Here is a 23379-nt window from a genome sequence, read left to right as displayed (position 1 = left end):
ATTAGATTTTTACAAGAGCTGACTGCTGGCAAAGAGTGTGTGTGTGAGTGTGCTTGTGCCTCTGTGTTTGCTGTCCTGCTAAATACTGAGAGTTACTGTGAGTCATTAGGTAGACACTGCTACGCGACATGTTCCCACACTGACACACACAGCATGCACAACATTTTGAAGACACACATTACTCATGTCTGACAGTGAGAAACACATATTATTAGATCTTGCTCACACTAACCTTCATGCTAACATGTGTGTGTTTCTCTCTTATTTTACTCGCAAGACGCACATCTTTAGATCTCTCTGTCACAGTGCCCCTGCTTCACAGTTTGCACCCAAACCTGTAAGATTGTGTTTACACCAGTATGTATTTGAGAAGTTCACAGTCCAGCTGTGCAGACTAAACATTTCTTACACTGTTTTCATGTGTGTGGTGTTAGCTCCACCTCACCACAGCACTCAGTCCCGTTCCCCCCCCCCCCCCCTGTGTTGAGAAATTACAGCTTTGATGGCAGTAAAGAATCCGCTCTCTCGGCACACTAAGGCCACGTCTAGACAGATACGACCTCTTAAAACTAAACTATAATCTGAAATTAGGCTTTTAGCATGATGTTTCAGTAGAGGTGTTGGGGAAACGAGTAAGAAAGGAAAAGGCAAAAGTGAGATGAGAATGAGAGAGGGGGGGGGAAAGAAAGAAAAACAACTGACATTTTTCCATTTAGTCTTTTTCCATTCGCCCTCTCGCTATCCCCCCTCTTGCCTCAGTAGCTGTGTCTGACTTCAGGTCCAAGGAATCTGATGTAACTGTAATGGAGCTATTAAGGAGGTGCTTTTTTTTAGCCTATTACACACATGCTAACATTGTGGGGGTTTACTGTAATGCTTATCTGAACCTTCTACCTCCAGGGCTGGAGGTTTGAAGAATGAAGCGAGAAAGGAGATTGCATGTGTGTGTGATAAGACAGGCAAATAAGAGGGGAACTCTTTGTTTATTAGCCAGTCTTGTGATTTACTCTCCTATTTGCTGTCTTCTCCTTTTTGCATCACTGTGGTCTCTTTGTTTCTTATTTTTGCTGTCTACTTTCTCACTTTCCCTGCGTCAGATCTCCTATGTGTGTGTCAGCACTGGTGTCTTTCTCCCTTCCCTTCTGAGGTATTTGGACAGCTGTGGCTGTCTGTGTGTATTACAGAGGTTGTGACCCTGACATCTTGTTTAATACCTGGCCCTCTCAGCCTAATTGATGGCCAGAGCAAACACTGTGGTCTGGAATGGCTGGCTGTGCACGAGTGTGTGTGAGACTGTGTTTCTGGCTGTGAATAAATACTCCAGGCTCATACCAATATGAAGCTGTACTTTATGAGTGCCTCTTCATATGTAGTGTATAATGTATCCCTAATATATATGGCACTGTTGTCTAACTTGCTTTGTATTCAACCTCAGTCAAAGTAAGTATGAGCTGTATCTCTAGTTTCACCCCGTGTGTCTGTGTGTTTTCTCTCCAGGTTATTCCCTGTGTCTGGGTAAGTCCTATTTCTTCCGCTTCAATCACCCTGAGGAGGCAAACAGAATGAAGAGCATGCTTCCACAGAAGAGCCCCGTGTCAGCTTTAGCCTACAACACAGGTACACACACACACACACACACACACACACACACACACACACAGAAAGGGGGGCTGGTAAAACCCTTTCCTGACCCATAACCTGCACTTGATCCCTGTTCTTTTTCTTTGATCCTCCTCTCTGTCTTTGTTCTCCGACATCACCAACTCATCTTCCTCCTCCCTCTCCCTTTTCATCATCTCGTCTATCTGCTTTTCACCCACTCTCTGCTTATAGTTCATCATTTTATTCTCCTTATGTACATCTGACATGAACATGTTTGCTCCTGTGCCCTGGCAGGGACCTCAAGGTAAAGTCACAGGTAGTCGTGACCCACACAGGTGTGTGACATTGGGATGTTAGTCTTGAGTGCGTGTGTTAGAAAGCTTGAAGGGTAGGGTGGAGGCAGGTATGTCTTTCAGTCCTCACATCTGTCTTTCCTAAACATACGCTCTCTGTCACACATGCTAAACCTTAAATTCAAAGCATATTGGAATGTTATTGTCATCTGGTGCCTGTGCATTTCCATGGTGATACAGCTGGACTCCGCTGTCTTCTTTGTGATTGATCAGACTTTGAGCAAGGTGTGTGTCTGTGTGTGTGTATGTGCCATAATCAGTGGAGTCCTTGCTCTTTAAACTTCTAGACATAAGGAATGCACTCCTCTCTCCTCTGCTTCTCTGATGTTTTTGTAGAAATGGCTCACATCTCTTTCACACACACTTTGCAAACAGAAAGTTATTATCCTCCAGATCGCCAAGACTCACACTCTTAACACGTGCACCTACAACGAAGATTGCCACACAAAGCAAAAGAAGCTGGGCATGGAGGAGAATAGTCACGATAGAAGGGAGTTGATGCACACCAGGCCTCCGGCATAATTCTGCCCATGTATGGACACAAACACCCTGCGCGTGTGTGTCTGTGTGTTTCTAGGTCTTATGATGTCTTTCATTTTCTGCCCCATTTCTCTCCACCATGTACTGTTTGACATTTTCTCACACAGGCTTATATTCAGCTACAACAAGGGCATTTAGTTACTCCAGTTTCTCTGACAATATAACTCAACAAAGCAGTAGTAATTTAACATTCTAACGTATGCTTAAATTCTTCAACACTTTTGCACACTCTTGGCATGTACACACGTGTGTGTTTCTCTCAGGCGGAGCCACAGTTTTCAGTTGTAGGAAAGCTTTTTTTTTTTTTTGGTGTGTGTGGGCGTGTGTGACACTTAAACACTGGGTGGTCTAGGCTTGAAAATTGTAATAGCTCCTTTTCCACATAAAGCCGCAGATGAATTAACAACACTGGGTAGGTTCTCACATATTGCTTCTTCCTATCCTCTCCTTTGTGTTACCTGCATTTTTGATGACAGGATATTATTCAGAGTTGTTGTTTTTTTAAATTCTGCACAAAAAAGCAGAACGAGTGCTATCAATCAAAAATACTCCTTCCAACCCCAGCAATCCTTTACCAAAAATAGTCTTTGTCTGATTTGTCTTAGTAAGATTTAGCAGGAAGGAAGTTAAAACGGACTTAGTTGAGGTTTGGAAAAAGACCCCCTTACTGCTGAAACTGCTTTAAATAAAAGGCTTTAGGAAAGGCGGGGGGCCCCTTGAGGGTATTCCAGAATATTTTGTGGTCTTTTTCATTTCCCAAAATCCTACTCTCAAGGAACTGAACCCAAGTTAGAGTTAAAATATTTGTCTTGGATGTAATGGATGGTTTTGTGCAGTGTGTGTGTGTGTGTGGGGGTTGACTCGTATTCTGGGTGATTTGCTGCCAGTTGCAGATTGTTTGGGTTGGGTTTGCTCTGCCAATAGCCCCATCTACGAATAGCTGTAGCTTCAGGTACATACACAACTGCTCTTTTACTCACTTTCTCTCCTCTGCCACTATTTATGACTCTGTGTTCCTCCCTCGTTTCCTTCTTCTCCCTTCTTCTTTTCCTGTTGCTGATCTTTTTTCTCAATTTTCCACAAACTGAACAGAGAAAAATGTAACGTCCATGTCTAGATATATATATATGAATCTCCACTGCACATTGCAAGTTACTTGTATTTGCCCTTAGTTTTCCTTTCTCATTGCTCACAGTCTCACTCCATATTCCTCTCTGTTCCTCTTACCCATGAATGCTAACCTTTATTTGCATATTACCCATATTTTGCATTTAATTTATTTTCCATTTTGACTTTCTCCGCACCTCCAGACTACCTGAAGTTTAGCAGTGACTATAGCCATGCGGTGGTGGGCGGCACCAGCAGTGCCAGGGGCATGCGCTCAGCCTCTGAGCTCAGGGACTTGATGGACACCCTGCAGCGTAAGAAGATTGCCCTGGAGAACAGCCTGAGAGCCAATGGGAATGCGAACCCCTCCTACTTCAGCGTGACACAGGTCAGCCATCATTTAGCTCCACTTCAGGATTTATTATGCTGCTTTCTACGTAATGCCCCAGCAGAGCTTGTAGAGTCTATATGGTTAGCCTGGATGTTTGTCTTAGGGGAAACAGAGCTAACTAGGGTTTACTTATTATCTACAGGACTTAACATGGCTAACTAGGGTTTACCCATTATCTTGTAGTCCACTACAGTGTAGTGGCAGGCAACACAAGATTTACTCGTAACTCTTGTTTCTGTCACAAAGCTTGAGTGGAGGTCTGCTTATATTTTTTATGCATCAGATATTATGTTAAGATGTTAAGATTGCATTTTAAGTATTTTCTATTGTAACATATATATATATTTTTATTTTATCTCTCAGTCTCCCCCCACCACACCTATCACGAGTCCTACCACGTCCTCATCATCCTACCAGGAACAGGCAAGACGTCTCTATGGCTCAGATCGTGCACCCATGTCTTTAAAATCTGCTCCCCCTCTTTCCCCTGGACGAAGATCTGACTCTTCTCTGACCTCCCGCACTTCAAGCAGTCGCAACCAGGACAACTACGGCATTAGCGATGGCCGGCGTTTGCACAACCCGGGTTCTTCTTCTTTACTGTCCACATGGAATGGCGGCGGCTCCTCTACTTCTGTTGATGGTAGCAACAGTTTCCTCCTCTCTCTTCCTCCCTCCTCCTCCTCATCCCGCACTCCATCAACAGGAGGTGCAGCCAGCATGCCCTCAAGCCCCCGTCTTGGCCGCCGTAGCTACGGCAACCAAGAGCCATCGCCCAGCAGCAGAACCAGGAAATACTCAGCAGGCTCGCTAAGTGGTATGATGGGAGGAGGGCACAGCCGCTCACTGCCACGCCTCTGCCCCTCCCAGTCCCCCAGTGACAACAACAACGGAGTTCTGACCTTGTCAATGCTCCCCCCACGGCGTTCCGATGTTGCTGGCAGTTACAAATTTAGCAAAGATCATTACAACAACAGCCAGAATGCCAGCCCTGACCTCAACCACAACTCTAGTAACTCTAGCCAGCTTTCATCCAACAGGAATCAAATCCAGACCACAAAAGGAGAAAGTGTTGTGTCTATCTCACTCTCTTCCCCTAAGAACTCGACCTCCACTACCCCCTCTATCTCTTCCACAAACACCCCACCTGATGTGACCATCCCATCCAGAGCGGGGGGCTCCTCTTCTCCTCGAGTGGCCAAAAAACTCAGCCTGACCTCCACTAGCTCTGTTGGCTCCATCAGCTCCACCAGTTCCAGCCCCCCAGAGCTGGAGCGGGTGGCCAACCGTGGAGTCTCCCCAGGAGTGGGCCTGACTTTGGGGGATAGGGAGAGGCGAGGGGTGGGCTTAGAGCTCTCTGGTGGCCTGGGGCTTGGACTTGGAGAGAGGAGGTCTTCATTTGGGAAGGCGGGGCTGGAACCTGGGATGGGGCTGGGCGAGAGGAAGCAGTCATTTGGAAAGGCAGGAGTGACCCCACCTGGAGGTTTCAGGGAAAGAAGGGGGAGCATCAGCTCACTGAGTGGGAAGGAGGAACTGACCGACTACCACCAACACCAAAAAGAGGAGAGACTCCGTGAGCAGGAAGTGGAGAGACTGGTGAGTTTGTGTTTGCTCACGTGGCTTTCTCTGTTTGAACAGAGGACACCAAATTTTCCTCATGTCCCCAGTGTCTGCATATTCAAATTATGGAAATATGTTGTCATTTGGATCACATGACATTGTATAGATGTGACCTATGATACAGACCCCATCCTGTAGTGTAATGTGTAAATTAGTTAAGCTTACAGATGGACAGACTGTTTGCAGGTGAACACTCTGTTCTCGTAAGATGACTGAAGGAAAATAGGGGAACATGTTCAAATTTGCAGTGGAAGATTGCTATTGTTTTGCATACACATGCAATCACACAAAGGCACACAATAAAGTGGAATGAGTTCAGGAATGCATCCCTTCACGTTAACCTCCTCCTTGTCCCCTCAAACATACTCTCCCAGGGATCTTAACACACACTCACACACACACACACACTGAGGTTCACCACTCCACAGATGCCTCTGGCAGTTAGCCCATACTAACAGGACTATTCTTAACCTTGTGCTTGGATTGTGTATGCATGTACGTGTATGTGTGGTGCGTGTTTATGTCAGTCATCTGGAGGTCCGCCCAGTGTGGTTCGGACCACTGAAGAGCCACAGAACACATCAGTCACATGTGGGTTAGTGAAACCAAGAAGATTAGAGAGCAGAGTTGTAGTGTAGCAGGTGGATAAATACACAGATGCACAGCATATAATAATGACAGCTGGACTCGTACTGCCACTATCCTTCCCTCTGTAAATCGCTCTCGCTTTCACACAGTCATATTCTGCTAAGTAAAGTGGTGACTGTGAGAAATCGTTTTCTGGATGCTGTACAAACCAAATTATGTTTCACAAGCTTCTCAGTGGCTTTCAGCTGGCCTCCAGATATTTTTGATTGTAGTAATATTTGCAAGATGGAGTAGTGTGGACCTGCCACTCCCTCTCTGATCAGAGTGCACTTTAATGTCAAGAAGGAACATTTATTTAAACCCAGCCACATTGCATTTGAAGTTGATTGATTTACAACCATTTGTTTTTAGTTTGTGCCCCAATCTATAAAATAACAGCCACTCGTCAGGTACAGTAAATGATGTATTCTAATTGGCTTAATCAAACAGTTATTTGAGTATCTGTATTTAAGTGTCAAAATTATCAATACCTTTAAAATATGTTTCGAATTACAGCTTTGAGTGATTGATCCTAACTGATTCTAACAGCATTGTGAGAAAGCCACCTGCAGAATCGGTGTTCAAGACTCAAGCTTGGGAAAGCATTGCCTTAACCTTGTCTGCCCTCTAGTGGCACTACAGGAAACCTGCATCCTACAAAAGGAAGGGAAACAACAGTTAACAAGATTAACATTTAGGATCTGCAGTTTTAATACATTTGATATGGTTTGGTTAAGATTAAGTTATTATTCCATCAGTCCATATTTACAAAGTGTCATTTACCATAGTACTGTATTATGTCTTGTTAGTGTAACTAGTTTGGAGTTTACAGGACTGAAAGCAAAGCATAACTGTAATGGCTACTAAAAACGGAGCACTGAAAGGTGATCATGACGAATAGAATAAGACAGATTAAAGAGACAGAGAGATTAAAGTAAGAGTGTGATTGATTTCCATTTTTCCCCATTTCCCTCTGCTTTTTATTTCACCTGAAAAGCAGCAGGTTAGAGAGATCAGAATACTTTAATTCCAGCGCTCCACTTTTTGTCCACTATGTGTCAGCCCAAAGCCCCGGCTCATATTTCCTAACTTGTGTCCTCTCTTTCTATTTCCTCACACTTTCTCCTGCCATTTTTCCTGTCTTTGATTTTCTCTCCATCTTTCTATCTCCATCTTTTTTTTTTTTCAGTGTGTCTCCCTCTCTCCGTCTGTCTTTCTCTAGTTGACAGCTGATTACTTTAAGGGCTCCACAGAGGCTTGTGTCTATTAGAATAGAACAAGGTGACAAACTGACAGGCTTGTTTTGCCTCAGCCCCTGGTTCACATTACACGCTATAAATGGGCTTTATATGTTTGTTGGTTTGTTTTTGTGCATTCACACATCTATACAAAAGATTATTCCCCTGGTAAACAAATTGTATTCTGATTAATTATTTTATGTTGATTTAAATTAATAACGGTCTTATGTTTAATTTCTAAAATAACTGGTTAAATGATGAGCAATATAATGTATGTGTAGTACTTGAATGCTTTTCTTAAATAGGATATCTCTCTTCAGGTTTTCTAATCTGGCAGATAACTGTCTTAAGACTTTCATAGTCCAAACTTCACCTGGTTCAGATTCCTTCCTAGAGCACATTTCCCTGGAAAGTGTCCTGTTTCCTTAGCGGCAGTACACACAAGACACATTCCTGTGTCCTGAGTCATTCTTGTGCACACATCCGATCATAGTTGACAGCTGTCTGCCTTCTCATTAGCTTACTCTTTCTCTCCCCCTCATACACACACATTCGCACACCTCTGCTCCATGTTCTTCTTTTTCTAACTTCCCTCTTTCCGCCTCTAATATTACACACACAGGCTTGCCATGTAGCTTACACACCTCTCCCTCCAGAGAAGCAACTGCTGAACCTATGAGGGGGTATTTTGACTCTGTGCAGCCTCCGTAGCTCCCCCATATCGCTGTGTTCAGGCAGGCAGGACTGTGGGAAGGGGAAGTCTTGCTCCAGGGATTCATAGTTAGAAGAAATATACTTTCTAGACTACACAAATTATATAGTAATCTTGAGTATGTGAATTACAAACAACAACAAATAGGATGGCACAGAGTGTATTTTGGACTAAACAAGGACATTTTAACTAGAGGGATTCACTTCCACGATGCTTCCCCAGGTAACTTGAGCATTGGAAACTTGATTTTATGACAGAAAGAAATAATACTAGATGAGCTGCTGTGACTCTCTCTCTCTAGTATGGTACATAACAAGTTGTGCATTTATTTTAACCAGTTTGCAAACACAAATGCATGTATATGAAGAAAAATAAGATGTCAGAATCAGTGTGAAATAGCACAAAATTTGTTGCATACTGGTTTTGAATAGTTAACATCTGACTAATAGAAATGACATGGAAATTTAGGTACTACCTGAAATCATTTATACTCTATTTGTTGTCTGACATATCTCACCTTCAGTGCGCTCATTCAGCACCACTACAAGTCTGTGTTGTTTTAGAGCACAGGCTTATATTGTATTTGTGTAGCACCCCAACACTCTATAGTGTGTCTAGGAGACTGACTGGGTTCAGACTAATATAGTAGGGAACTTTGCCTTTGTCACTCAAGGTAGCTACTATGAAGGTTTTGAAGTAAAATTATCAAGACCTGCCACTCAGAAATACATCTTTTTTAAATAACCTTCTCCTAAACAACATCCTACATAACAGTAATAATGAGCTGACACTAACACATTTGCACGTACTGTAACTTGTGTGTATGTGTGTGTGCTTATCCCAGGAGCGACAACGGCTGGAGACCATATTGTCTCTGTGTTCAGAGCTGGGCAGGGCTGAAAGAGATGGCGATAACACGGCTACAAGTCCCACGTCAGCTGTGGCGGACCTCCAGAAGATCAACCAGGAGCTCGAGAAGCTTCAAGTGAACGACGACGACGATGACGACACACCATCCGTCTTTTCTGACTCTTCAGCTGTTAATGGAACGACGGGGAATGGACACATGGCCAGAGATCATGGATCAGAGAATGGCTACTATGATGATGATCTACAGGTACGACGGAGGCGCAGCAGCGGTCACCGAGACAACAGGGCAGAGTCACCTGCCGTCAGTCTGCGAAGCTTTGCCCCCTCACCTTCTCCACGCGCTCAGAGGACCAGTGAGGTACAAGAGATATGATATTTATTTTTACAAATTTACTACATCTTTAGCTGTTGTTGAGTGTTGAACAGGAGACTTATTACAGAATTTTCAGACTTTAAAATGCGCAGAAATGTATGAAACATAAAAGTATACAGAGTCCTTTTTATTTCACTGAGAATATGTGTTGAATAATGCACAGCAACAGTCTCTTTTGAACGGTTCAAATGCATGTTATATTATCATTCAGCATCATACACGTCTCCTGTCTGAAAAGAGTGTAAGACTGCTGAAGCAGCACCTTTGACTTTAGTCAGCTTCTTAAAAGATTAATCAGGATTGATGTGGGAAGTGTTTATGCTCCCTGTTCTTTCTGGAAAAGACGAGAGTGACAAGGATCACTCCTCTTATTAAAGTATCGACACACACATCCTTCACATACACAGATGGGAGATATTTACAGCCCATTTATTAGATTAGAGCAGGCTAAGTGTTACAATTTAGAGTTGACAGCTGGGGTTTGTGTATGTGGGTCTATGTGTGCTGGTGTCTGCCCACATTTCTCGCTGAACAGAAATGTTTATCGCCTTAAGGAAGTACTGTGCCACCATAAGAAAAACTTAAAGCAGTCTAACAGTGGATACAAATATTATAAGCTTTAATATAAGATTTAGATTTTTTTTCTGTGAACATATTGGCCCTAAAAAAGTTTTAACAACACCCTAACAATGGTTTAACCTCTGTGACGATGTCGTTACCAGGCTCTAGATGATGCAGCTCATCGCCGCGGACATGAAGTGAGGCCCTCAGAGGAGGAGGTGAGGCGTGTGGAAGAGGAAAGGATCCAGGTGCTGAACAACATGGAGGAGCTGGAGCAAAAGATTAAAGAGCTGGACAACCAAATGGAGGAATCTGCCCAAGAGGTAAAGAGAAGACAGAGTGAAGGATGATGCCACTTTGGGCAGACAGAACACAGCATCAAATCAAATCAAATCCGTAACGCATTTTGTTCACACTTTATTCTGTAGTGTTACGTACAGGTTTGTAATAACAGTAAGGATAGACCAAGGATCAGTACAAATGGTTTACATACTGCTGTGTATTTACCCAAGGTGGAGCTTGAGCGAGCTCTGGTGGAGGCCGAGCAGGAGTCAGAGGTCGCTGCTCTCCAGCAGGAGAAAGAGGCTCTGGAAGCACTTCACAACAAGATGGCTGACCTAGAGACCAAGTCCCAGCAGGAAAAGGAAAAGGTATTTAACAGGGCGTCTCATTGTAAAACAGTGAGTGAGATGGATATTTCTCTGAGATTCAGAATGGCTGACACAGAGACCAAGAGCAGAGAGCAATAATCCACAGACAATGACGTTTGATGATGCATCGTCTGTAAATTGTTTGTCTTTCTTTGCTGAAAGACTTGTAAGTCATATTAGTATTGGGCAGAGCAGAGAAACATACTCTGACTAATGGGGGGGAAAAATGTATCAGTGTTTTAAAACCCTTCTTCAAACATGTACACTAAACATTTCCCTTCCTAAGGTGTATGTGTGTGTGTGGTATTGAAAATAAATACTCTGCTCTCAGACTCTCATACATTTAGGGGTCATGTGACTAACTGGTAGGTGTTAATCCCTCTCATGCTCTCTGCTCCAAATATATATCTGCTAATGCTGCCCAGGGTATAGCGGTCACCAAGTGATCCTGTCTTACACACACTTCTGCGGGAGGGCCGTGGGTGTGGGTGAGTGAATGTGTATGTGTGTGTGTGTTTATGTGTGTCTGTCTACATTTATACCAATATGTGGTATCATTGACAGGGTGGGGAGTGTATGTGGATAAACAGATTGAATTTGCTGTGTGTATATGTGTGTGTTTGCGTGCACATGTCTCAGTTTGGCATTGGGGTGTTCTCATCTGTTGGATTGAGCCCAAGAATGATTGTGAAATTTCCATGGACCCCACAGGAAGTAGATACTGTATATGATAAAACCGTATTGTGATACCGAGTGAGCCAAAGGGAAAGACAGACAGACTGATCAGATAGATAAGTATTGCCCCGAGTGTTCAAAGCTTCCGTTGTAGAGCAGGTAATGTTGAGTGATTGAACAGACTTTGGGTGTGTGTATATGTTGTGTTATTTATAGAGAGGATCATTAATCTTCTGAGCCATTCCTTCTCATCCATTCCCTCAGTCATTTCCATTCAAACAAACAGAGGAAGAAAGGCAGGAGACAGAACTCATGACACTATTCATACCACCTTCATTTCTACTCAATACCTCTCCAGTTCTCCATCCCTTTGGTAGATTTTTTTCTCGTGCTTTCCCTCCCCTGCCGTCCCTCTAGGCTAATCTTGCTGACCTGGTCGCCGTAGTGACTAACTGTGGCTCCCCAGTCCCACTAACGCTGCCATCCTCTCTCTGTCCTGTATGTGTGTGTTCATGTGTGTCTCTGTTTCTTTGTTCGTATGTACACATGATCATTGTGTACATGCGTGTTTGTGTGGGCACGTATGTGCGTCTATGTGTTATGTACGTGTGTGTATGCCAGGCGAGCGCGTTGCTACAGGCAGAAAGGGGCAGAGTAGAGAGGTTGGCTCAGATTGTGTGTGAGCAGCGCTCTCAGCTGGACAGCTGCCCTGAGGCCACCAAGGAGCCCCTGCAGGAGCAGTTGGCCAGGGTCAGTACACACACACACTCACACCTCACAAACATATGCATAAGAAGGTATGTACTTTAGTGTGTAGGCCAGTGGATCCATGCAGAGAAAGCTGAGCATGCATACACTGACTGACTCAGAACAAAGGCAGATGTAAGTGCACATGAGGATATTGACACTTAAACCATAAACCATATGTGGACAGGTGTTCACATGAAAAGACTCGAGAAAGAGACATGTGATGCATACTTGAACTTGCATGTGAATATGCACACTTTTTCTTTCCTGGGCTAACGTGCACCTCACCCCACATCTATCTTTGATCTTTACCTGGTTCATGTTCTCTCTTCTCAATGTCTAGCTTTTTTGGTTTCTGTGTTCACACATTTCTTTATTTGGCTATTATATAAGTACACTGATATTTAGGCAAAAGGTTGAAGGCATTACACTTTGTGTCTGACACATAATATCAGTCCATCCATCCATTCGCTGTACCTGCTTCTGCTTTAGAGGGTGGCAGGGCTCTAGAACCTATGCCCATTGTCACTGCTTGAGAGGTGGGGTACACCTTGTGCAGGTTGTCAGTCAATCACAGGGCTGACGCTTAGAGACAGATAATCATTCACACTCACATTCACACCTATGGATTATTTAGAGTCACCACTAACCAAACCTGCATGGGTTTTCTCTGGGTGCTTTGGTTTTATCCCACATAACAACATGTTTAAAAAGATGCATTGAAGAGACAACACTTTTAAATCATGTGTACTTCAGGGGAATGCTTACAGCCTGTAACATGTTGCATGCTTACTCAGACACTGGTTATGCTTTGGTGTAGTGCTCTGCATGACTGTTAAGTGTTGATGAAACATCAGGGATATGTGTGTGTCTGGTTTGCTTCGTCTGTGTCTGTGTGTATTGTGGAATGAGAAGGTGCTTTCTTATTGTGTGTGTCAAAGCTGTTTCCTCTCAGAGTTTTTATTATATTTCATGATTTGTCATAATATCAACATGATTCACATGTTTACCCATACTGGGAAGAATTCTCATCACTCAAAGTTTCAAAGGTTAATTATCAAATTAAATGAAGAGTTTCATGTTGTCAGGTTGTCCATGAACACTTGAATGTACACTTGATCAATTAGATAATTCATGTTGTTAGATTAATTCATCAATAAAGTATACATCATTTAAGTGTTCTCAGTGTGTCTGAACCATATAACATAATATTTACTGCTTCAGTGCTACTCCAGAGTCCACTGTAAATCTTAACATCTTATTATATTGATGTATTTGCATGCATTTAACAGCCATACATCCCCTGTGTATCTGTGTGTGACCACAAGTCATTCAGGTTTTTTTGTTTACCTGCATCTTGCATGTTTTATCAAATGTATGTCCAGTTAAGTTTACCCTGTATACATGCAATCCTTCGTCTTACCTGTTTACCTGTGCATTATTTCTTGTGTGTGTTTGTCTTTCAGGACTGTGAGGTGCTCGATGCAGAGTCGAAGCGTTTTGAGGACCTGGAGTTCCAGCAACTGGAGAAAGAGAGCAGGCAAGACGAGGAGAAGGAGATCCACACGCAACAGCTTCTCCGGGAAATTGCAGACTTTCAGCGGAGCACTGTCACTCGCAAGGTATCGGCTGTCTGTCTGTTTGTTTTGAATCCAACCTATGGAAATATGTATACTGTACAATATCATATTTTATTTACAATCCAGAATAAGTTAAAAATCCATTAAAATAAAAACCTAAACATATTTTTGCTGATGTGCAGCCTTTTCGAATTTTCTAAGATGTACTGGTTCGTTGTGAAACACCTAATTCCTACACACTGAACCTTTTAAGATGAATCTCTGTTTAAAATGGTCTGAAAGCATACCAAATTATTTCATGTAGTAGCTTTGGCACTAGTTTGATAAGTGAGCTAGAAACACGTAACAGGCTTGTTTTGCTGTACCTTCAGGAGCGACTGTTAACTCTGAAGAAGCAGGCAGCGCAGATTACCCAGCAGGCTCAGCGAGAGAAGGAGAGTTTCCTGAAGGAGAGGAGCACCCTCGAAGCAATGCTGCAAAGGGTACGAAGCTGTCCGTGTTTGTGTGTGTTTGCATGTGGCTGTCCTGGCTTCTGTGTATGAATATAAAGAATGACTAATGAAGAAGAGGTTTATTTTGTTTTCAAAATTGATTGTTGTTTCATTTGTTTCCTTTTCCTGTCTCTTAGGAGAAGGAAAACCTCGCTATGCTGGAAAGAAAATATGCAGACTTCACTGGTGGCCGAAGTTTCACTTTAAGGGAGGTAGGTTTGATTGACAGCTGTCAGACAAGAAAATGAAGACTGTCTTCCTCTTTGAACTCCTTCAGACTCTTAGAGTAGGCAGGACTCTCATCATTTTTAATGGTTGGGGTTTTCCTCCTCTGCTAGGATACAGCCTCTCTGGCTGATGTGTGTCAGTCTTTTAGCGACCGATGCTGTGACACCACCTCTGCCACAATTTCTCCTTTTCCAAGCAACTTGTGCACCCTGTCATCCCTCCTTTCCTCTATTTCTCTCAAGAATGCAGAGGTACTTTTGTCTTGTTTTACTAATATATCGCTTTCTGTTTTCCTCTTTGTCCAGACAGTAAAGTCATACCATCCTTCCTTTGTTCTGTCCTTGTGGTTCCTTCTTTTTCCCCTTTCAGTCTCTTGTTGTAACTGCCAGTCACTGCAATGCAGGAAAGAAAGACGTTACAGAAATTTAAGCAGAGATTAATTATTTCATTAATTCTGTGCACAGCTTATACTCACATGTATTAATACTCAGGTAACCTTGTAACAGTGTCTATTGTCTTGTGTACTTCACCCAATGAATGTTAACAGTTCAGTGTCTGTGTAACTTCTAAGTGATGAGACTTTTTGTTCTGGTTTTGCTTTGAAACTGCTAAAATCACCACCAAATTCTGCATCACTCTCACAACTAATTCTCAAGTTTGTCATTAATATGGCTGACTCACTTCATGCTATGCCTCACGCCCTCTCTCTCCACATGACACTTTCCAGGGCTATGTCACAGTCAGTGAAATCAATGAGCTTTACTCACAGCTTGGGGGGGACCCTAATCCCGCCCATGCCCCCACACTGGCCAGTGCCTCCCCTGAGTCTGAGGCAAACTCGTCCCCTGACGACGACAGCCCCAAACCACCGGAGGATGAGGTGTGTGTAGTGGTGTTAAGGGTTTCCGTATGTAGTTAAGTACGCGGACGTAGTTGATGCAAAGTGTGTGTGTGTGTGTGTGTGTGTGTGTGTGTGTTTATGAGAGTGTTGCTATTTTCCCTCCTTCTGCACCATTCCAGTTTTCTGACAATATTCCTTTCTTCTTTTCAAAGCTCTGTCATTCTTCCTCACCTGCCGACTGTCACTCCTCTTCTTCCTCTTCCTCCTCTTCCCATCTGTGTCCCCGCCCCCTCCCCAAAACACCCTCTGTGCACTGGCCAGAGAACATGGTGTCATATCGAGACCCCTCTCCCCTTCCTGACTCTCCCCCTCCTCCCCTTCCTGTCAAAAAACACCGACACCAACACAGGCAGGTAATGTGTGTGTGTCTGTTGGTGTGTGTGTGTGTGTGTGTGTGTGCATCAGCAACTTTTTGTTTGTTTGTTTTTGTGTGACAATGTGTAGAAACCAGATGCACATTTTACACAATTCTTTTGATGAATGTTGATTGTAAAAGGTGATTTATAATTGTTCAGGTTGTAGTTAACTTATAGTGCACGATAAGTAATGCTGATCCTCTTTCTATCCCATCCCATCTCATACACATATGAATAAATGAGTATTTATTCATATGGCTGAAATAAATCACTATGGACTGAAGAATTGTGGTATGCATTTTGTTTTGTTACAGTGTCTTTTTGATTTACAAAGGTAAAAGTACAAAATATTAAGTCCAACACATTGCAACTTAAAATCATTACATTTTCATTAAAGAATTGGGACAATGTTATATAACCAATATGTACACCTCCTCCCTCTGTTGTGGTGTGTATGTTTGATCAGCATTTCCGTTTGCTGGAAGAGAGGAAGAGGTCGGAGAGAGAAGGTGGCTCCCATCTAAGTGACACATTGCCCAGGAAGAAAACCACACCCATCATGACCCCCCAGTTCACGTGTGCAACGCTGGGACGCAGCTTTCCCACCAAGGTACGCATACATATAGATGGTCATGGTCATGTATGCATAATAAATGAAAGAATTCAGTACAAAGTTATAGATGTCATACTTTCTCTTGGTCTATCTGTAGCTTATTTTCTCAAATTTGGTATTGAGTTGTGTAATGTATTATAAATATTGTGTAAATACTGTCATTTTTATTTTTGAATTGCTAATACATGTAAGTAAAAACATCTGGTCTCTTCTTGGTTGTTTACAGTCCCATCATCCCCTGGTACAGAGCACAAGTTGCGGCAGCATTCTTCCAAGAATTTTCTCCTTATCCAACAAGGAAAATGAATCTCGACGTCTGCATAAAGGTACACACACATCCACAAGGACACTTGCTCAGAAACCACTAATACAGATAAAGAGAGTACGTGTAGGTGCACAGATATATGTAACTCCACTTGTAAAGACTATCTTCATTGTTTTCATTATTCTCTTATTATTATTCATGTCTGTACTTGTAAGATCAAACACACTCATCTCTGGGTTATCACATGAAAATACACCTAATATGGTAACATCTATCCTGGTTACGGGTTTTGTGTGTGGGCGTGCACCTGATTGTGTTTTGTCGGATCACAAAGTTTCTCATTTGTTTATCTGTCAGTGGAGATAGTGCAGGAATGTAAATGGAGGAGGGCTGCTCCAGTAAGTGTGTTTGTGCACGTGAGCGTTCAGCAGAGGTGGTGGTTTGAGTTTGAACAGTTAGAAAATGGTTAGTTTGTTAGAAGTGTTACAAAAAAGGCACTTAGAGGTAGGTTTCTTCTAATTAAAATTCCTGCCACAACTGTCAAACAGCCATTTCCCATCATTAAGATCACTCATTAGAGAGTCTAATCCTTGTGCCCTCTGTTTAGGTGTGTGCTGACATGTGGTTTTGAACACAGATATAGCTGCTGAAAGATGAAGGATGGTCCGTTACCTCAAGGACCCTGTGCCTTTCTTCCATGTCAGCTTTGACGTGTGTATGGTTTTAGTATTGTGAATGAAAATGTAGTTCCTTATGTGCAAAGTAACTACATGCAACAACAAACTTTGATTATTTATAGATGACTCTTTCATAACTACACTTATCTAAGATGGAAATCCCCAAAATCAGTTTTATTCACGTATAATTTTAGAATAGTGTGTGTGTGCCTTGTCCTATAATAGCACTGCTGTTTTTCCCGGACACTGGTTTGTGTATTTGGTCCCTCAGTCCCTTTGGTCCCTTGATCTGGCTCATCAGATGGGTGGGTCTGCTGCATGGAGCAGATGGTATCAGGTTTTTTGTGTGTATGTGTTTCTTCCTGTACCCAGGGGCCGAGTTTGTCTTTCTTAAGAGTATCCGCACCATAATTTAGTTCCCATTTTCCCCTCTAATTCTGAGGACATCTCATTTTCTTTCCAGGTATTTTTGGACTGCCAAAGTTACTTTTAGGACTCTGTGCTGCGTTTACTCATTTTGGAAACCGCTTGTTTGTTTGTGATTCCCACTATCTGGACACATTTTAACAAGAGTAGATACACCAGTTAGGTGTGGATTTATTCTCTGCTGCACGTATACGAGCGTTCACAGTGGCGGGGCATTGTGATCCAAACTTGAAGCCACTGGGGCAAACTGTTGTCCCAGATGGAGTGACAGAGACAGGTACAGCACACTGCATGTGCACACATTCATTAGAATAATAGATTGTGTTAGTAACTACTGAAGCTGTTGTTTATTTCTCTTTCTGTGTTTGTGTGTCACCAGGTCAGCCCGGCTCCCGAGCAGCCTCCCAGACCAATGTCTACCTCGATGCCTTTGGGTACCGTGACAACCAGGCCTTTGACACAATGAGTGTGGATAGTACTGACTCCATTGAAACCAGCATCTCTGCTTGCTCACCTGATAATGTCTCCAGGTGAGTGTCGCTGGCGTGTCGTGTGTGTGTGTGTGTGTGTGTGTGTGTGTGTGTGTGTACACACATATATGTCTGTGGATATTAATAGAAGTGACAGAAACAAAAAAGTGAAGTGTGTCATTTCTGCTGTAGATGTAAAACTAGTCTAGCTTAAATATTTCTAAGTGAAGTATTTGCTGACCAACATCACTCACTGCATCTTTCTACACTTTCTTTGTGTTTGTGCTTTTGTGTGTCCCTTTGAATGACAGAAAGGCTGGAAAGTTGAAATATGACAAGAGACAGACAGAAAATTGAAAACTTGAATACACAAAAATGTCCCTTTGTGTTCATAATGTGAAACATGGACTGTAGGGGGGGTGAACAAAGAGCGTAGAAAGTGAGTTAATGTAAAAAGTGTGTGGAGCTGCAAAGCAGAGGTTTCCCGCCTTTCATGGTCCCTCCTTGGAGAATTAGATGTGTAGAAGTGTGTGTGTTATATGAGTTAAGGGGGACTCTTGATTAGTGTTGGAAGGGTCAGGTTACGGAAGACGGAAAACATGAAGGTGTTTGTGTGAGTGTGTGTTCACAGTCAACCCCCTCAGGTTCTGATGAACTGAGCAAACCAGTATGAGTGAGGGGGCACATTTAGGGGTCCACCCCCCTTCTGGACTGAAACCATGTGTGCTCACTCTCCTTTTTACAGTGGTTGCATCTGTCTTTTGTCTCCCCTCCTCTTGTTTCTCTGAATGGTATGGTCTTGTGTCTGCAGAGAAATTTTGCACAGTCCCAAACCATTTGCAGATTGACCTCTCTGCATTGTAAGTTTTCCTGGAACGGGCTGCCTCTGTGATCCTCAGTATGGTTTCAGTTGGATTGTGTTGTACCGGCTTAGATCGGATTGGAAGGCATGTGCGGTGGAACCTGAATCAGTGCTGGACAAACTAGTAGTTTTATGATAGAAGTGGAGTTTTTTGTCAGTGATGTTTCCTGTTTTTTGGAGTGTTGGAGCAAGAGGAAGTAATCCAAATACTTGAATAATTAGATTTGAGTGTGGCTGGTCTACGATGACTATGAGTGCGATACCCTCTCATCGATTGAGGTAAGAGAATAGCAAAGAGATGGGAGGAAGAGAGGAAAGGATGGATGTTACAGTGAGGTTGGAGTTTGGTTAGAGTCATGTTTATGTGAGTAGTTACAAAGAAACAGGGGATGTGTCATGTAAGATTAATTTGAGTCTAAATAAAAGTACAAGACTAAAATATGCAATATACAGCAGTCACAGATACAGATTCAAGTAAGTCTGCCTATTATATTTTTTAACGTTTGATTGCATGTTGATTTTCATTTCTGCCTAATGATATTTATAATGGAAGTGGATAAAAATTAACATGATATGCAATCAACAGACTTCAGACAAATTCAGCAGTACATAAATCTGCAGTATTATGTTAAGGTTATGGCAGAATATAAAGTGAGAGCTGTGGTGATCTTCATATGAAACTGGCAACTGCTTATGAAAAAAATACCACAGAGCGGGAAAGCATTTTCTTTTTTTCTGCTTGCTCTTTTTTTTCTCCTACATTTTTAATTCCCTCCCTCCCTCCAAGTCCTTTTTACGATTACTTGGGGTACCCCGCTTCTGTCTCTTGCCCTCCCTTCCTTCCTGATTTGTTTAGACTGAGTCTAATGTGTACCATTCATCTTAACAATGTTGCGACATCATCACAGATCAACACTGGGTATCCATTTCCTCCTGGCTGCGGATAAGAGAGAGTGTGTGTGCGTGTGTGTTTGCATGTCAGAGGGAGAGAGAGAGAGAGAGAGGAAAATGTTGAGAGAAAAATACAGTTAATTATGACAAACATAAACACAAATCTCTTCTCTGTGATGTCAGTCAGGAGTGTGTCATATGTTGTCCATCTGCAGTCAGGGAGACCTGACTCTGCCTGCTGTGCTGAACTAAAGACGGTGACACTGCAGAGCGTTAGAAAGTCTTTCAGAGAGACAGAGAGAGATGGTCTGATCCTTAGATTGCCTTGACATCCAGGCTTCCTTTCCTAATGGATTTCCTCTTTAAATCAGCATGCACACTCACACACACACACACACTCACTCACTCACTCACTCACTCACTCACTCACACACACACACACACACACACNAAATGCTAAAAAAGACTATGATTGTGTGTGTGTGTGTGTGTGTGTGTGTGTGTTCTCTCTGTACATTTGCATTATTACACTGAGGTTTAACGCACAAGGGGCTTGTTTCTCAAATGTGATTATGCTCTGTATTTAAAGGTATAAAATGCAGGATTGTCAGGTACTGTTTGTTAACACGCTCACCAGCGAAAGTGAATGTAAAAGCCAACTCCAGATTCACTTTAGTTTGGCTATTTGCCTCGCCATATTTGTGTTTTTCCAGCACTGTGTCTCTTGGATGCCTGCTGCTTACAGTCTGGCACCTGGTCGCTACCTTTTAATAAAGCCCCGACCTCACCTGAGCGCTGTGGGGTTACACGTGCACAAGCATTAAAATAATAAGAGAATAAGACAATACAGGGTCACAGAGTCAGTGTGTTGAGCTTGCTGCTGGTGTAGAAGGTCTAATAAATTATCTTTGCAGCTGCTCAGCTTCATTACAGTTTCAGTGTATTTCAGGTTCAACAACATGACCGTTGATTTGTGGACAGTGTTTGTTTTCCCATGACTGTGTCAGTGATAGATTATACAGAAGATGTTGTACGTGTGTAGTTGATGTGTGTTGTATGTGTTTGTGTGCTACAGTGCCAGTACTTCAAATATGGCCAAGCTAGAGGAGATGGAGCGAATGCTGAGAGAAGCCCAGGCAGAGAAGAACCGCCTCCTGGAACACAAGGTCGGCACAAGATCAAATCCTGTTCATTATGAGTTCATGCTTTTGTTTTAACTGTTTTATAGTTTGTTAGTGGTACACGCAGGGCAAAAGTATTAATGAATTAATGTAAAGTTCTTTAGAGATGGCAAGAGTGTCTGTGAGTATGTGTGTGTCTGTGTTTTCGAACTTTATGACAACTTCAATTATCCATCAGGAGCAAGAAATGGAGGCTCGGAAGCAGGCACTGGACGAGGAGAGGAAAAGACGGGAGGATCTGGAGAAAAGGCTACAGGAAGAGACGAGCAGACGCCAGAAACTCATCGACCGTGAGGTGAAACTGCGAGAAAAACAGAGGGCACAGGTAAGAGGAAAGAAAAACCAGGAGCATAAAAGATGTGTGTTTCAATCATAAACGTTAATTTATGATTTGAAAGTGTTTCTCAATTTGTGATGACCCAGCATGTACTTTAATCACCTGTAGACTCGTATATCAAATTGTATGAGCCTTTATGGGACCAGTGAAGCATTATGAGAAGACTAGTTAAGCTTTCTCTAAACAAGAAGAGAGATTTGTCATGCTGTAATTGTTCCAAAAGATTGTTTTGAACTTGATGTCACATTTTCAGGGAATTCAACTTTTATTCTTTTGACAAAGCATTCAATCATTTTTCTATAGCTACAGTTTGTACATTTCATGCATACTTTGCTCTCTCTGTATGGTTTCAATCATGTCCATGCTGACAGTTCTTAGTATAAGCTTCATCCATCATCCTCTGTTCTGTTGCCCGGACCATCAACTGCTGGCAGCAGAAGAAAGAAAACTTAAATCCATCTAACATATGATATAGATTTACATGATTTGTATGAATTATATAAACACATTAGAAATACATCATTGTTATTACTTAACCAAGTCCCTCTCCTTTCCAATGAACCTATTCACTCTTTTCTCTCCAGTCCCGGCCGCTAACACGGTACCTGCCGGTGCGGAAGGACGATTTTGACTTGCGGGCTCACATTGAGTCGGCGGGCCACAGCGCGGACACATGCTTCCACTTGTCCATCTCTGAAAAGACCTGTCGTGGGTACTTGATCAAAATGGGAGGCAAAATCAAAACATGGAAGAAACGCTGGTTTGTCTTTGACCGCAACCGACGCACGCTGTCCTACTATTCAGGTACGGCAGAAGATGCACATGCAGACACTAAAACTACTACATAAGATGCAAATACACACATACGTACACAGAGTATCCAGAGCATCATCACTTGTATTTCCTATATTTTACGTGCATTTGAAATATGAATCAATACGTTAAAACAAAACTGAACACCCTACAGTACGTTCACACATATTGTTTATGTCATACCGTCTGTTGTGTCTTCTGCAGACAAGCATGAAGCCAAGCTGAAAGGAGTCATCTACTTCCAAGCAATTGAAGAAGTGTATTATGATCACTTGAAGAATGCACATAAGGTATGTGTATATGTTGCTACAAACATGATGTGTGCAAATAACTCATATCTTGAAAAGTATGAATTATTATCTTCTAATTTACTCGTAAAATTATTCTTTACGTCTCCCTGTCTGTCTCCCACTCACTATTTATCATCCACCATCTCCCTTCTGTGTTTTTTGTTCCATCCTTGACTGGCTCCTCCCTCCTTTCACCTTCCTTCCTCTCCCTCAGAGCCCAAACCCTTCCCTCACCTTCAGTGTAAAGACTCATGACAGAATCTACTACATGGTTGCTCCCTCTCCTGAGGCCATGAGGATCTGGATGGATGTGATCGTCACAGGCGCTGAGGGATACACCCAGTTCATGGTGTAGTGAAGGAGCAGGATATGCCAGCGTGTTGTGACTCATTGTGGCTTTAAAGTTTCTATTCCTTTTTTTATTCTTGGACTTTTCAAGTGTCCGAATGGATATTATTGTCATCTATGCTGAAGAACGAACGCAGTTTCTGTTGTGTAGAGACGGCAGCCTCGAGTTACTCAAGATAATATGCAATATTTTATCCACCTCATTTACAAGATGGTCAGGGTTTACGATCATATGGGCAGATACAAGAGGATCGTTTGAGCATTTTTAGGCTATGGTGCACCACCGTGCCTTGGAGTGACTTCAGGTGTACCTCAAGGTTTTGTTTTAGTGTAAGGGACATAAATGTTAAAAATGACATTTTAAATAAGCTTATTGTCTTCAGAGAAGAGCAGGCTGTTACTCAGCAGCTCTGTTTTTGCCATAAGAAGCTTTGTAGAAAAGATTTTTAATGTGGATGTAATGTTGGAAAAATTGATGTGGAGTGAACCAGTTATTAACATCAACTAAGAATATATAACCGTAGTTATGATTAAAGAAATGACGCAAAAGCCTCCACAATCTTAATATGACACGGAAGAACAAG

The 23379-nt window shown here is 42.5% G+C and overlaps 1 protein-coding gene across 6 annotated transcripts in view; it reads left to right on the top strand.

The window, feature by feature from the left end:
- phldb2b (pleckstrin homology-like domain, family B, member 2b) overlaps positions 1-23373 on the top strand; it is a 40841-nt gene extending 17468 nt beyond the window's left edge. For 4 of the 6 annotated variants that reach the window (XM_050056421.1, XM_050056422.1, XM_050056426.1 and 1 more), the window contains 19 exons: positions 1498-1617; positions 3806-3990; positions 4357-5589; positions 9035-9418; positions 10156-10317; positions 10507-10644; positions 11941-12069; positions 13533-13688; positions 14018-14128; positions 14275-14349; positions 15093-15245; positions 16089-16232; positions 16462-16561; positions 17983-18133; positions 20902-20992; positions 21186-21332; positions 21929-22148; positions 22362-22447; positions 22662-23373. In XM_050056421.1, the coding sequence (XP_049912378.1) occupies positions 1498-1617; positions 3806-3990; positions 4357-5589; positions 9035-9418; positions 10156-10317; positions 10507-10644; positions 11941-12069; positions 13533-13688; positions 14018-14128; positions 14275-14349; positions 15093-15245; positions 16089-16232; positions 16462-16561; positions 17983-18133; positions 20902-20992; positions 21186-21332; positions 21929-22148; positions 22362-22447; positions 22662-22802 (3926 nt within the window). In that variant the 3' untranslated portion in view covers positions 22803-23373. The remainder of the gene's footprint in view (positions 1-1497; positions 1618-3805; positions 3991-4356; positions 5590-9034; positions 9419-10155; positions 10318-10506; positions 10645-11940; positions 12070-13532; positions 13689-14017; positions 14129-14274; positions 14350-15092; positions 15246-16088; positions 16233-16461; positions 16562-17982; positions 18134-20901; positions 20993-21185; positions 21333-21928; positions 22149-22361; positions 22448-22661) is intronic. The other 2 variants (XM_050056424.1, XM_050056423.1) reach the window with 2 other exon arrangements.
- The last annotated feature ends 6 nt before the right edge of the window (positions 23374-23379 follow it).

The sequence above is a fragment of the Epinephelus moara genome, chromosome 11 (assembly GCF_006386435.1).
Source record: "Epinephelus moara isolate mb chromosome 11, YSFRI_EMoa_1.0, whole genome shotgun sequence".
NCBI lineage: Eukaryota > Metazoa > Chordata > Actinopteri > Perciformes > Serranidae > Epinephelus > Epinephelus moara.
Note: the sequence above shows the minus strand (reverse complement) of the source record. Positions and strands in the feature narration are given on the sequence as shown.